The sequence below is a fragment of the Eupeodes corollae genome, chromosome 3 (assembly GCF_945859685.1).
Source record: "Eupeodes corollae chromosome 3, idEupCoro1.1, whole genome shotgun sequence".
NCBI classification, from domain to species: Eukaryota; Metazoa; Arthropoda; class Insecta; order Diptera; family Syrphidae; genus Eupeodes; species Eupeodes corollae.
In genome coordinates, this window is record NC_079149.1 from 123,506,707 (window position 1) to 123,522,752 (window position 16,046).

Genomic DNA, 16,046 nt, shown 5'->3' on the forward strand with positions numbered 1-16,046 from the left:
GAAAACCAAACTTTTTACATACCTTAAAATTTAACGTTTCTTTTTGAGAAGCCTATAAAGTATTGACGTATTAATGCAATAAAGTCAAATATATTGAATGCAACTGTAAACTATCAAAAAATAGAGTTGCTTGTTTGAAAACCAAACTTTGGAAAAGAAAATAATCAAATACTAAATTTTTTGAAATAAACACCCTGAAAGCAGGCATTTTTTTCATTTATTTATTTAAAGTATAAACAAAAAACAAATTAAGTCATTTGGGATATTTTGTGATCTATACAAAATTTTACAACAAAAAATCGTACTTATTCAATAATTTTGTGTGTTAAAGCCTTTCTTATTCAGCTGTAGTTCCTGTTGCAGTTGTTGTTAATTGATGTGAAATTTCACTGCGACTAAAAGTCTCTTCATATTGATTTCGATACATTGAATCAACAGGATACCAATCTGTTGGTCTTATTGAACGTTTAAAGCGAACATTTAGCATTCCACTTGTTTGTAATAATTTAAATATACAATATCCTGGAACGAAAAGCCATGGTAGTAAAACAATGCAGCAAATTGAGGTCACTAGCAGAGCAGTTTTATAGCCCAAACTAAGCGATATTACAAGTCCAGCTGCCTAAAAAATTATTAAAAAGATCCAATTTGAATAAGTAAAACCTCAAATAAGAAATAAAGTATGATTGTGAAATAATAAAAAACAGAGGTAAACAAGTTTTAACGTAACGTATTTAAGTTCTATTTCTTATCTTGTAAAACATAACAACATTTTGTGCAAGAAAAAGTCTTAAAGATTGCCAAACTTATACAAACATACAAAAAAACCACGGAATATAATTTCACATTTAAGATCATTTGTTAAACGAACTCTTTAGTTATTATATTATATTTGCAAGTCTTTTTTTTTTCTTTTTCGTGACAAAAAAACATTTGATTTATTTCATCTTTTTGACCATGAAAGTTTATGGATTCTATTTGTTTGTATGTGAGTTTGAGACATTTTTGAGTGTGAAAACAATGTGGAACGTATTAGTGTTTCTTTCAACAAATTTTTACGAATTCAATCAAAAACTTACCCATGAAAGAAGTAGAAACAGTGGTGCAACAAATCGAACAATATTCACCATCCATGTTGGATATGTTCGACCTGTCATAAAATTGACATCGCGCTGAAATCGTTCCCGTCCATAAATCCACAAGACAACTAGCAGCAAAAACAAATTAAGTACCATTTGAGATATTGCTGAGAATTTTGCCAATAATTCTGCAAATGTGATGCCATACTAAATAAAAATACAATCTTTTAAAATAAGTGTTCAAAAATAAACTAAAAATCTCTTACATTGGAACAGAAACTAATTGATACCACAGTAAAGCAAGCTGCCATAACTAAGATCACTTCATTTTTAACATTTCTAAGTTTTTCGTATTCATCAAATATTGACGTCAATATTGAAAGAAATTGAACAATCTATTTACGAATTAATACATTTTTTTTCATTTTCATCAAATTCTCTTCTAATTTTCTCTCAAACTTTTACCATTAAATTAAGAGTTCCTAAAATCATCATTCCGAAGAATAAAATTGTCCAAAAATGTGGAAATTCAATAAATGTCAGTGCCGAAGGAGTTAGAAGAAATTCCATCCACTGACTATGCATATATTGATGATAGATCATTTTTGGATCTGGTCCTGGAAAGAATGTTACTCTTAATTACTTATTTTTTTCTTTCTTTAAGTACGTAAACTTACTCAGGTAATGACTACTCGCGAAAAGTCCCTGAATTGCTAATCCAAATATAATTCCAAATTGAGCCAAACACATAAGCCAACTATAATTGAATATGTTGGTTTTGAAATTATTGAAACTAGCCATGGTAAGAATTGAACCCCAACCAGGTCCAAGTGCAGCTAAAGCCATAAATGGTATTGTTCCCCAAACATCAATATAATGAATATTAAGACCAGGTGGATTAAATAATTCCCTTATAGCTTCGAATGCACCAGGAAGGAACGCCAAACGAAGGCATAATAAGCATAAAATTCCAATGACTGTAAGGCAAGAGTATCGAATAAACCGAGATACCTATAGAAAAAAGAAAGACGTGAGAATGAAAAATGTGACATAACGTCAATATGTCAATATCATATTTACTGTTTCCATCGGTTTGGTTACAATTTTTCTCACAATCATCCATATAATTAGTGTACAAATTAAGAGTGACCAGGAAAATGTATAATCTGGATGGCCTCTTGTATGCAAATCCATTGGCTGAATGTGATTTCTGCAAATATTAGAAGTCTTTAATGAATAATAAAATTCAAGATGAAGCAAAAGCTATCACCATTAAGAACAAAAGTCCAAAACTAATAATGTATAATAGGTTTTGTCGAAGTCTAATTGAAACTCTAATTTTTTGTTAGTTTTGCGGTGAGTGACAACTTTTGCGTTAACTTCTATCAATTATCTCTTACTTGAAAAATTCGTATGAAGGAATCTTTATTTCACGACTTATATTGTTTGCCATTAATGCTGCATGCATTTCCGGATCCAAACATGGCTGTGAAATTTGAAAGTTATTGATTAGTACTAAAAGTTCTATTTTACTCTTTAAACATTTTGGCAGATGAGTTGTTTGATGTTTTTCTTTAGTTTAGTTAAAAATTCCAGCATTTCATACGAACGAACAAAATGCAAAATAGTTCTTTCTGCGTGATCTTTTCATTTGCAAACTGTAAGCTACTGGAAAATCAGTTTTTTCATGTAGGCGGAGACCAAGTGTAGTTTCCAAAAAACGTTGGTCCCAAATTTCACTTTCATGTTCTTAAATCTTTATAGTGAAATGTATTATGTAGCAACAGTTCTCCAATACAATCAAAAATCTTCTAATGACTCATCTTTATGATTTTTTTAAAATTTATTCTAAACTTACTGTTAAAGTATCCTCAGGGTGTTTCATCCATTTCTTAGCACCATCACAACTCCAAGGTATTGTAAGTCTGAGTGAATGAAATAAAAAGAACAACGGAATAGCTCCAAAAATACTATAATATGTCAAAGTTGTTAAATTGATTGCCAGTGAAACATATCCAATTCCTAAATTTAAAAGAATTAAATCGTAACAAAAATACTGGTTTTTGAATATTTTACTCACCTTTGAATAATGGAGATATTCTAAAAACTGATATAAATCCCGTGCTGGAAAATTGTCCGAGAAATGATTGCAGAAATACAATTGGAACAACACACGTTGCCAAGACCAATAAGTATGGAATTAAGCAATAAACTAAAAAATAAATAATAAAGAAAATAAAAAGACTTGATTAAAAATGACTGTATTGAAAAGTATAATATTCGAAACATGGAATTCTATTACTATGTACAAATGTATCAAACTTGGTCTCATCTAAGTTAATGTTTGATGACAATTTTTAATATTAACATTACCAGCATACATGCTTTTTTGAATTTTCCAGCAACTTTCACAAACTAAAACATTTTAAGTTATTTTATCCACGTTATTAAACAAACATAATTATCAAATACTCTCAATTATTTACTTTTTATTTTTCCAAATTTAAACACAACATTAAAACTTAATTGAAAAAAAAACTGAGTAGAATTTCAAAATATTGCAGTAAAAAATAAATAAAAAGTAAAAGCCTAAATTATGTGTTTATTATTAACATAAAACAAAATTGCTTTCAAATGACATATTTATTTAAAAGAAAGAAAACTAATTGCGGGCTATCGATATTAGTCTTATTTTTAAAAGTCACCAAATTGGTTGCAAATCTTATTGGTAAACAATTAAATAATTCACAAATATCTATTTGCTAGAACTTAAGAGTTTTGTGAATTGACACATGAAGTCACGCCACCTGGTAGTCAGCGCATTCGATTGGGCTTATAATGTATAGAAAAGTAAAAGGAAATAAATTGAACGGCAAACCGAAAAAATCTAAAATTATCAGTTTACTCATCGACTTCCAGGTGGTGTGGAAAGCAATTTACCGGATCGTGTTAATATCCCGCTCATTTTTTTCAGCTGTCACTTTTTAATCTGTTGACTTTTGAAAAGTTAAATTACATCATCAACAGAAAAAGGTGAACATTTCGCAGTCATATTTCGCAAATTGAAGCACTTATAAACCTTTTCTGATGGCAATATTGAAAGAAACGGTCCAATTTGAGGTATTGAAAAAAAGTAGTAATGAGACAATTTTAACCGTGCGAGTCGCTCAAGAACAACTAAAAATATTGATGTTGTACTCCGTTGTTTGATCGTTCGATCTTTAGAACTAAGCACAAATGACATTATACGTATTTTACATAAATACTTAGGATTTAAGGTCTTCAAAATTCAGTTAATACAAGCATTCTTAAAAACTTGAAATGTGTCAAAATAATCACTGTTAAATTGTCGCATTTGGAAATCAGAAAATCCAAGAATGATTGTTGGAAAGCTTCTCCTTTTCTCCAAGTGTCATCGTTTGGTATGGTTTTCAAGTTGGGGCTTTGATTAATAATTTATAAAGGCCGAACTTGAAAGATATTGGATTGTGTGGAAAAAGGTTTTTTGGTCAACAGGACTGAGCTATTATTTATCAAAAACGTGATCAAAATTGCCCACCCAGTTCTGTAAATATCTGGTCCTACACAATCAATGGAGTTCGTGAAGTTATCAAAGAAATACAATGATGAATGTGCAAACTTTTAACAAGAGAATAAAGTACTACAATAGTAGTCCTAGATATTTGTTTCCAGTATTAATGGCAAATATATGTGCCTGTTCAGAAATAAATAAATATCCATTGATTTTGAAATTAAACTTCTTATTGGAAAAACCGGTTAAAACTCTAAAGGTATTAAAATCATGGACCGCCCTAATATGCACCTTAAATTCAGACACACATTTACTAAATTAATACTGAGAAAACTACATATTTCTATTAGCGGAACAAGTTGATAATATAGCAAGACAAAACAACCCATAATATGCAATTTGAAACAGTTTCTGATAAGTGATAACACAGATGACACAATTTTCACTTTTTTAGCTTTGACATCATATTGTTACATAATAAAAGTACTCCATTATCTCCCTTAGTGAGTACACCATAAATCTAAGCTTTCACCACACTCGTTTTTGTCTAGCAAAAACAAGTGTGCTTATACGAGAACTTAGTCTTTTAAATCTCTCCAACTTCATCTTCTGCAAAGATAAAGCTGGAGATCATGATTGGTCGTCTTGCCTAGCAACTAAATGACGCTTAGGGATTAAGTGAAGCTTTCAAGTCCAGTTCTTTTGTTAAGCTATATTCAGCTTCGTTTAGCGTGGTCACCCAAAACTTACTATAATAGTCAGTCTGTCTATTTCTGTATTCCGTCCTGTTAACACGTTGTTAATAATTAAAATTAAATGTAATAAACAACTAATGTTACAAATAAAGTACTGTTAAGAAAAAAAGTATGTTTTCCTGTGTTTAAATAAAACACATATAATTGGCGCAGTCGGAAAAAAAAAAGTTCGGTGCGAGGAATAACTATAAAAAAAATCCATCCAAAAAAATAATAAATCACGTGCACATATTATTTAAGTTACGCTGTGGAAATCTTTTTGAAAATCCCTTAAACATAAACTATAATCCAAATAGTAAGTTCTGAAAAAAAATTTAAGTTGAATAAAATTATACAAAAGCGTAAACATAAAACAATAAAAAAAAATACAAGTGAAGAACAGGAAAAACTGTACTTAACAAAAATTCCAGCACCCAACTAAATAAAACGCTTCTACCGCATAAGAAACATAAAAACAATTTTGTTATCATCTTAAAAAAAAAATCAAAATCAAAATCAATACGAACAAAAAAAGACAAAAAAAAAAAACAATTATAAAACATAAAAAAAATATAAATAAAAAGTAACTCAATTCGAAGTGAATCATCTGTAACCGCCTTAATTGGAAGCGGCTCACAAGGAAGGAAAGTCGAATAATTGCAGTTGAAAAATTTACGAGTGAGTACCTTTACGTAGTCCCAACTTTAATTTTGGAAACCTTAACGATGGCAATCATAGATCCTGTGGATAAATTTAAGTTAACTTTAGAATTAATTACTAAGATTCCTGAATTTGATGGTAACAATAAAAATTTATTATATTTCCTGGACAGGGTAGATTCTCTTATGTCAACAATAGAATCATTTGAAGATTCTGCAAAGAACCTTCTCTTAGGATACATAAATGACAAAGTAGTAGGAAAGGCCAAGTGTCAACTACAAAGACATGGTAGACAAAATAATTGGTCTGAAATTAAAACAATTTTGAAAAATAATTTTGGTGAGAGGTTGTCTGTGGAAAAATTATTAGATAGTATTCGAACAACAAGAGTTTCAACAAACATTGAAGATTATTATCATAGGATAAATAATTTGCTTAGTAGAATTAATGGTGTTTATTTTCTTGAAAACAATAACAGTGATATAAGTGCGATTATTGAATCAAATAACAGGATTGCTCTTCAAGCATTTAAAAATAATTTACCTGAACCAACAAAGTCTATTATACTAAGTCGGAATCCTAAGTCCTTGACCGATGCTTTCAAAATCATTGTTGAAATCAATCATCAACGGTTAGGATCTAATACTCATTTTGGTGAAATAGGTAGGCCTCAATATAATTCAAATCAGAACTACAGGTCCTATGGTCAAAACAGGCAGGTTAATAATTTTACCGATCGGGGTTCGTCAAGTCATAATAATTCTTTTTCTGATTCAAGAGCATCACGTCAATACAATAACAATAATCAGGGCGGGCAGTCACGTCCATATAACAACTATAATAACAGAGGCCAATCACGACAAAATAACAGCTCCAATTACAGTGGGCAATCACGTCAAAGTTACAATAACCATAACAATAACATCTATCAATCACGACAAAACAATAGCCATACGACTAGTGGTCAATCGCGAAACTCTAATAGGAATAGACAGCCCAACAGCACGGAATCTATGGACATTACGCTAAACGAAGACATGCAAAATAATAATGACCATTCTGACAACCGTCAAAATTTTTCAGGTGGTCAAAGAAACAACTACCCTATCTAGTATTTCAAAATAACATTAAACCTTTAAGGTTTATAATCGATTGCGGTGCAGAGTACAGTATTATAAATAAAAACTTATGTGATCCAAAGTGGGAAATTCCTTCTAATATACATACTCTCAAAGTACTTAACCGCAATGTTCAAACAAATAAAGAATACCGTATCCCTCTCTTCAAAGAATTTAATGAATCGAAAAAATTTGTTAATTTTATTGAATACCAGTTCCATGATTACTTTAATGGTTTGATAGGTAATAACATCCTCATTCATCTGAACCCGGTGATTGATTATAAAAATCGTGTTCTTAAAACTGAGTCTGCAAGAATCCCAATATTTTTTAATGAAGAAGAAGAAGTTTATGCTAACAACTGTTTTGAAGACAATTCATTTAATGTCTTCTGTAGCGAAGCTTTCGATTCAGATATAAACGATACAATTTTGGCAAAACATTTAAGTTCAAATGATGCTTCTAGCCTTAAATCTTTGCTCCGCTCTTTTAAATCAATTTTTTATAAGGAAGGTGACGACCTTACGTTTACTAACGAAATCAGGCACCAAATAAAAACAAAAAACGAAATTCCGATTTATAGCAAACTCTATCGCTATCCAGAAATTCACACAGAGGAAGTCGATCGGCAAATAAATGAGATGCTTAGACAGAGGATAATTGTACCCAGCCATAGTCCCTACAATTCGCCAATTTGGGTCGTTCCTAAGAAGGACGATTACGATGGAAAGAAACAATGGCGAATTGTAATCGATTATAGGAAGCTTAATGAGCAAACAATCGATGATGGTTTTCCTATGATTGGTTCAGACGAAATTTTTGACAAGCTAGGCAAATGCAATTATTTTTCTGTCATAGACCTCGTAAAAGGCTTCCATCAAATTGAAGTTGACCCGCGCGATAGAGCTAAGACAGCTTTTTCGACAAAAAGGGGTCACTATGAATTCTTAAGGATGCCTTTTGGTCTCAAAAACGCTCCCAAGACGTTCCAACGTTTGATGAACCACATCCTCAAAGATTTCATAAATTTAATTTGTGTTGTTTATCTGGATGACATCTTGATTTTTTCTACAAGTTTTCAAGAGCATCTGCAAGCTCTCAGAAAAATACTTCAAGTCTTGAAGGATTACAACTTAAAAGTTCAAATTAACAAATGCCGTTTTGCGGAGTTGTCGACATCTTATTTAGGACATGTTGTTGCTAGTGACGGTATCAAACCGGACCCCAACAAAGTTAAATCCATTGTAGAAATGCAAATACCAAACAACATCAAAGGCATTAAGCAATTTTTGGGAATTACTGGGTACTACCGGAAATTCATAAAAGATTATGCAAAGGTAGCCCACCCAATGATAAAATATCTTAAAAAAACTGAAAAATTGAATATATCCGATCCAAAGTACATAAAAGCATTTCAAAATTTAAAAACGTTGCTCACTTCCGATCCTATTCTTAAAAGTCCAGACTTCAATAAACCATTTGTCCTTACCACTGACGCGTCCAATTATGCTCTTGGAGCAGTGTTGAGTCAAAATGGCCATCCCATCTGCTATGCTTCACGCACACTTAATAGACATGAGCTCCATTACTCGACAATCGAGAAAGAGCTCCTTGCAGTTGTATGGTCAGTGAAGTACTTTAGGACATATTTATATGGAAGGAAGTTTACGGTGAAAACGGACCATAAACCACTTGTATGGTTGAGTGGAATTAAAGTGCCAAACATGAAGCTACAGCGTTGGAAAATTATGTTAAATGAGTACGACTTCAATATCGAGTACCTAAAAGGGAAAGAAAATTGTGTAGCGGACGGACTTAGCAGGTTTATCGATCAAATTCAAAATTGTCATTCTGAACCTAACGAAGAAGTTGCTTTAGAAAACAATTTCGAAAATGAAAACGTAAAACAAATTTCAGATCTTGACGAAGAAGTCTATTTTGCCGAAATTTTTAATAATAAATTAAACTCTAATGATCAGCAATGTGGAAATAACGAAGATGTTATTATAACAGGTTCAACCGTACAAGAAAATAATGTTGATGCTATATCAACTGGTGCAACCATACATAGTGCAATAGAAGACGAGTCACTGCACATTTTTATGACCGAAAAACCAATTAACTTGTTTAAAAATCAATTATATTTGTCTTATGGCACAAAAGAGAAAATAACAATGAAAATTATACACAAAAAGATACAAAATTACATTCAAATTGAAAAAAATAAGAGTAATATACTTGAGATAATGAAACGTTTCTTAATTAGCAAAGGATTAATCTGCGTTTATTGCGAAGATTTAACACTTTTCCTTGAATTTCAAAATTTATACGTAAAATATTTTTCATCAAATACAAACCTTAAGATCCTTAGATCAACATCAAGACTTAAAGACATTACAGACAAAAACGAAATGCTAACAATAATTAAAAATGAACACCATAGTAAAAATCACAGAGGGATAAATGAGATTTTCTGCGAGTTAAAAAAAGTATATTTCTATCCGAAACTTCAAATAGAAATTCAAAAATTTATCAACAACTGTGATATTTGTAATGTGGCCAAGCATGATCGACGTCCAATGCAAATACCATTACAGGTGTCAGAAAGTCCTCATCATATTAATGACATTCTTCATGTCGATATCTGGTTTCCAGAGCGAGGTAAAATGTACTTTACTACCATAGATAAATTTTCAAAATACGCTACGATTCATCCCTTAGAAGACAGGAATTGGATAGCCATCTTAAACGCAATAAAACAGAGGATTCAGTTTTTAGGCAAACCCAACAAAATTGTCTCGGATGGTGAAACATGTATCTTGCATTCGGCTGTAGAGCAATTTTTAAAGGAAAATGATATAACTTTCCACAAGACCACGGCATCAATCAAAACCGGTAATGCCGACATTGAGAGATTGCACGGAACACTGAACGAGCATCTCCGAATACTTGCTGCCAGCAAGGACAGTTCTGATTTAAACGAAAAAATATTCAAGATTTTAAACATCTACAATAACACCATACATACGACTACAAAACTCAAACCAATTGATTTTATTTCTAAGAACATCAGTAAGGAAGAGATCGAAGGGTTAGTAAATGTTTACAAACAAAAAAAGGAAATAGCAATAGGTAAAAGAAATAAACACATACCACTTAATCACAAATCCGAACAATGTCCAGAGTTGGTTCAAAACAGAACTATTGTAAAATGTAAACCAAAATATAAAAAATTAACTAACTTTACAGCTGCAGGAAACTATGTGACAGATACTTCAACAAAACGAAATACAAAATACTATAAAAAACAACTTAAACGTAGATACAAATATCAAAACATATAACTCTAAAATTCACCAATTCGCTTTCGCCGTAGTTAGATTTCGCATTTGCAATTGATGCATTTTTTTTTGTTTTCAGAGAGATATACACTACACACATATATATGTAGGTAGGTGTAAAACACTTTGAAATTCAACAATATTCGCGATAAAATTTCATTTACTTTTTTCAAAACCTTAAGAATACTTTGTATATTCAATAAATTGCGATAATTATATTTTGCATTCAGACACCAATTGTTTTCACTTAAATAAACGCATAGATAAAAGATTAAAACTTTAAATTTCAACAATTCACATTTATATTACCTTACACTGTAACTCATTATTTTTTTTTTCCATCTCAGTACGATATTCATAATATTTTTTTTTTTTGTTCTATCAAAATATAAGTTTTATTTTCCTTGTTTTGTTGTTTTCTTGTACTTTGAGACAATCATTTATAATAATTTCGATATTTAAATATAATTTTTCCACCAGACATCAGACAATACACCGTTGAACTTTGTTTTAAATACAGAAATACGGTAAAATAAGGGGGAACGAAACGGAAAGGAAAAAAAAGTTAGTTGCCATTTTCTTTTGTTGACATTTTGATGAAAGCGTTCAAATCCATTACGCGATAATGAGTGTGTTCCCTCGATGAACTCGTTAGTTTCGTGTATCGAGTTGGGGCAGTATTCAGCGTTTTAACTTTCATGGTTCAATAAAGATTTTCAGTAGTTATGGTTTTGCGATACTAGTTAATTATACCTAAGTTAAGTTAAGTTAAGTTAGTGAAAAGAACATATTACCCTGGCCAGGAAGGTAATAATATTAGTATTATAAGATTTATTATGTTATTGTTATCTTAATATGTTAAATGTATTAAATCATACAAATTACAGAGTGTAAACAACGGGACCGGACAATATAGAAAAAAAAAACATTTGATAGTAGGTATTTAACCTTTATTACTCGTTACTTATAAAATAAAAGTAAAAACTATAATTATTGATGCAAATAAGAATTGAGTTGATTTTTTTTTGTTAAATGATAACTAATTATATAAGTTATATACATACATTTTGTATACAAGAAATTTTGTGTTTTTAATTTAAAATAAACTTATTAATTTATATTTGTATAATTGTAAAAGTAACGACTTTGATTATAAAAATTAATTGTATGATAACAAAGAACTCAAAAATTAAATTATTGAATAAAAACCTTTTTGTAAGTAATGTTTTTGGGGACCAAAAACAATTAAGTGGGGGAGGTGTTACATAATAAAAGTACTCCATTATCTCCCTTAGTGAGTACACCATAAATCTAAGCTTTCACCACACTCGTTTTTGTCTAGCAAAAACAAGTGTGCTTATACGAGAACTTAGTCTTTTAAATCTCTCCAACTTCATCTTCTGCAAAGATAAAGCTGGAGATCATGATTGGTCGTCTTGCCTAGCAACTAAATGACGCTTAGGGATTAAGTGAAGCTTTCAAGTCCAGTTCTTTTGTTAAGCTATATTCAGCTTCGTTTAGCGTGGTCACCCAAAACTTACTATAATAGTCAGTCTGTCTATTTCTGTATTCCGTCCTGTTAACACGTTGTTAATAATTAAAATTAAATGTAATAAACAACTAATGTTACAAATAAAGTACTGTTAAGAAAAAAAGTATGTTTTCCTGTGTTTAAATAAAACACATATAATTATATAGACAAATTTTTCTTATCACACTTCACTATACTCACTTCCAAGGTCACCAAAGATCAGTGACGGCATGATCAATATAGCATCAACTTTGAAGCCATGGATAATGCAAGAATAAAAGAAGTCCATCGGGGAAGACCATTTACCACGATTCTTGTCATGATTGAATGGCTTCAGAGATGTGTCGTATGAAGTCTCATAATACATAATTTAGCACAAGTTTTATACACTTCACTTAAATCAGATTCCGTCAAATTTCCTGTTTACTTCTATTTCAATCGATTTATGAATACAATTTAAATATTTCATCAAAAACTATACACACTTTAGGGAGGGAGACACTCTAAAGGCACAGAGTTTTCTTATAACACTTAAATGCAAAACTTAACTGGGAAGTTCTGATCTGGTGATGGTGGTGTTCTTTCAAACATCATCTCTCCTAAGCTAAAAGAATCTAATTCTATCTTTGCTATACACAAATAAATTAAAATTATTAAATATGTATATGAACAATGAACAATTACTAAAGTGGAATTATTTGTTTTTAAATGGGATATATGAGCTTCCATTCCAGTAGAACAGAAGAAATATAGTGGGAATAATAATAATTAAAATATGCGTTTTGCTGTTTTGTATTTATTGTGCATGTTAATTAGAATGTTGATCTCGATGATGTCGTAATTTATTTGAATTCGTTTTAGAACTACAAATGAGTTAATGTATTTAGTGCATAATAATATCATTGGAAACATTTTTCGTTTTTTTTTCTGACGTTGAATTAAATTGAAATTTAGAATGAGAATGATGAAAGTTCGGTGTGTTTTTATTTTTTTAATTTATTTTTTGTAGTGATCTATTATTGAATGCAGTAAACATAATGTAACTGTCATTTCCTTGACGTGCGCCTACGCCATTCAATCGTCATTGTCTTCACGTTTATGAGCTGTATAGGAAATCATATACTATACAAGTGCATACCTATGTTAAGACGTTAATTCCGTTTAATCTTATCGTGATATGTTTTGACATAAAACTGACATAGATTTAAGGTGGGATGTAAAGTGCTTTTGACTAAAGATGTTTAGTAACGCAAAATTACGTCTTTATGTCATCATGATAACTTCTCGAATTAAATCTTTAAGTTGTTGAATCGATTATGAAGAATTGTGTTTTAGTCCGCACCAAAGAAAAATAGCCAAAGGTGTTAAGTCACAAGATCTCATAGGCTATTGTAATCACTTTTTTCAGAAATGAAACGGTCAGGAACTTTTCTTTCTTAATTGAAATTGTACCACTGTTCGGCCATTAGTTTAAGTAACCATCTCCGTCGACAATATATTCAAAAATTAGCCATAGAAAATCTTTAATCACGATCGGTAGCAAAAATTATTAACCGAAACAATTGCTTCATTTTCAGTCAAGCAAAAAGCTAACATCGTACCTTCAGCTTAAAAACCGCTCCAAAAAGTGACGCGATGAGCTTTGTTTGGATTTTTGGAGCAAAAAATGATACAATTATGTTTTAAAAAAAAGATTTTCTCAGTGAAAACCTGCCTCATCAATGAATATGATTTTTCAATGAATATCCGAATCATATTAATGCATTTCAAGGAACCTTTCAAAATTACTATTCAAAATTAAACCTATTATTGGAAAACTATTACAGTCATTGATTGAAAAACTGCTGAATTTATTGAAAATTTGCTGTTCGAAAACTGATTTTACTTTTCTATTATTTCTAAATCTCTTTCCAGCTCCCAAAACTGCTCCTGGAAATCAGGTACGAAAGTCAAATTCTGAAGAATTCTGGCTTAAATAATTCGTGGCTTATTAGTCGTGGAAAGTTATGTTAGGAAAGGTTAGGTTAACGTGGCTGCGGATTTAGAATCCACACAATCAGGCCAAAAGAAAAGGCCCATTATGATACCACATGAATCTAGAGAATTACTTCTTACTAGTTGAACCATTTTGAGCTTTTTATAAAGCGAAAAAGATATTTGATATACTTTTTAGCTAGACATTGATAGTCTCTTATCAATACTACTACGTATATGGATATCAATCAGTCGTTTCAGAGTTTTGAGAATGAATGATGATAGGCTAATAGGTCTTAGGTCTTTAGGGTTGACATGCGAGCATTTGCCCGCCTTGGGAATGAAAACTACCTTTACATCTCTCCATCGCTGAGGTATATAGACCACATTTATACAACTTTTGAAGATCATCTCAATGATGGGCAAAGTTATATCAATGGTAAGTTGTAGCTCAGCTGGTACGATTTGATTTGGACCTGGAGATTTATAAAAATACATTTTGACATTTATAGTAGAAGACTGGGAAAGTTATGTTAGTTTTGAAAATTATTTTTGTTTCTTTTTGGAAACTTTCTGCCAACTGAGAGGATATTCTGATTCGATATTTTGGGTTAATTGACTTCTTCCATGTCTTCTATGTTTTTCTTTAAGAGTAATTCGCGCCGTAAAAAGTGCTTTCTCAAATTAGCCGTTCGGATTCGCCTTAAAACTGTAGGTCTCCTCCATCCTAGACAAAGTTACTCGCGAACAGGAATTATTGAGAGTTGTAAGTCACTTGGCCTTAGTTCTAAACGTGCCCCACCTTATTAATGTTTTCTATGCTTTTTGAATGCTATTCATAAAATCCTATACAACTATTGCATTTCTAAGTAACGGCTAATTAAAAAGTAAACTTATCAAGATTAAAAGCTTTGAGTTGATAAAGAATTTACACTTGATTTCTTAATTTGTTTTAGTTAGTTAAAACTAACAAAGTTCAAAAAAAACATAGAAATCGCATTAAAAATATTTTTTGATGGGAATAATTAGCAAAGTAACCTAGAAAATGCTATGAATTCAATTTCTCATTTAATGACATTACGAAAGAAACAGATGCTCAGTTTAAGCGTACTGTTTACCACCTCGTAAATTAAATTTATTTTTAAAAATTACCTTCATCTTTACATTAAACCAAATCTCTGTAAACAAATGAAAATAAATCACCCACAAAATCTTTTATTTTTTCTCAGTTCATCCATAGCCATGTGTTTTTTCTTGTTTTGCTAAACTGCAAGATCATAAAACTGAAACTCATCAATCAACAATCGTAAATCTAACAAAAATAAACAAATGATTTCCGTTGAGATTTAGTTGTGATTATAAGAATTCTTGGCGTCCCAGAAGCGTCATTTTTCACACACAACACCGCACAGTTCTCAATTGAAAAACGAAAAAAAGGTATATAAGAAAAATTATAAATAAAAACATTAAATAAGTTACAATTTACAATATCATCAAAAGCTTTTTAATCTTCAACAATAAATATATTTAAACAAAACAACACAGCAATAATAAAATATACCTTAATTTTTATTATTGTGTATATGTAGCTATAAAAGATACAAATGTAGATACTAAATTATTTCTAAATTTACTTTAAACATCTTAAAGATTTTTTAAACTATTTTATTAAATTACAATGAGAGCACATTGATCTGTTTTGGTTTAGGGTCATTTAATTGTGTTTAAGAAATTTTATATTTTTTAAATTGTTGAAATAGGAAAAATAGAAAATGTAACAAACCAAAAGACAAATATTTCATAAAATATTTAAACATTTTTGGAGAACACATCTAAAAGGTCTAATTTTGTTAAAAAATACGAACTTCAATGTTTTTTCTCCTAGAAAACTTCATTAACTTCAGCTCAGTTGGTTATCTGAACAGTTTTGCAACATTTCATTTCTTTCAGCAGTTTCTTAAAACTGGGTTCTTAACTCTTAAATTTTCCCTCAAAAAGATTCCAAAGAAAGCAACCAAACATAAGAAAAGTGTATTCAGTTCCAACGAGACTGGACCTATTTGAATTCGAAAAACCA

General features: G+C 30.6%; 1 protein-coding gene across 2 annotated transcripts; it reads right to left on the minus strand.

Annotated features, from left to right (window-relative positions):
- Positions 1–172: 172 nt before the first annotated feature.
- LOC129949771 (sodium-dependent proline transporter-like) lies at positions 173–12,538 on the minus strand. 2 transcript variants are annotated; one of them, XM_056061414.1, is made up of 10 exons: positions 12,197–12,538; positions 3,160–3,291; positions 2,938–3,101; positions 2,480–2,565; positions 2,160–2,289; positions 1,757–2,090; positions 1,545–1,696; positions 1,346–1,474; positions 1,080–1,286; positions 173–622 (listed from the first exon to the last, which is right to left on the minus strand). In XM_056061414.1, the coding sequence occupies exons 1-10, from the start codon at positions 12,360–12,362 to the stop codon at positions 338–340; spliced, it is 1,785 nt and encodes a 594-aa protein (XP_055917389.1). In that variant the 5' UTR covers positions 12,363–12,538; the 3' UTR covers positions 173–337. The 2 variants fall into 2 exon arrangements, with proteins under 2 accessions (XP_055917389.1, XP_055917390.1); XM_056061415.1 differs by lacking the exon at positions 12,197–12,538 and adding an exon at positions 3,453–3,477.
- Between the last annotated feature and the right edge of the window lie 3,508 nt (positions 12,539–16,046).

What these genes read in the sequence shown, in the direction of transcription:
- LOC129949771 (XM_056061414.1), bottom strand. Translation starts at nt 12,362, where the DNA reads ATGTATTATGAGACTTCATACGACACATCTCTGAAGCCATTCAATCAT. An exon ending in AATATCTCCATTATTCAAAG is followed by an intron (nt 3,102 to 3,159) that starts GTGAGTAAAATA and finishes TTTTAAATTTAG; the next exon opens with GAATTGGATATGTTTCACTG. An exon ending in CAATTAGTTTCTGTTCCAAT is followed by an intron (nt 1,287 to 1,345) that starts GTAAGAGATTTT and finishes ATTTTTATTTAG; the next exon opens with TATGGCATCACATTTGCAGA.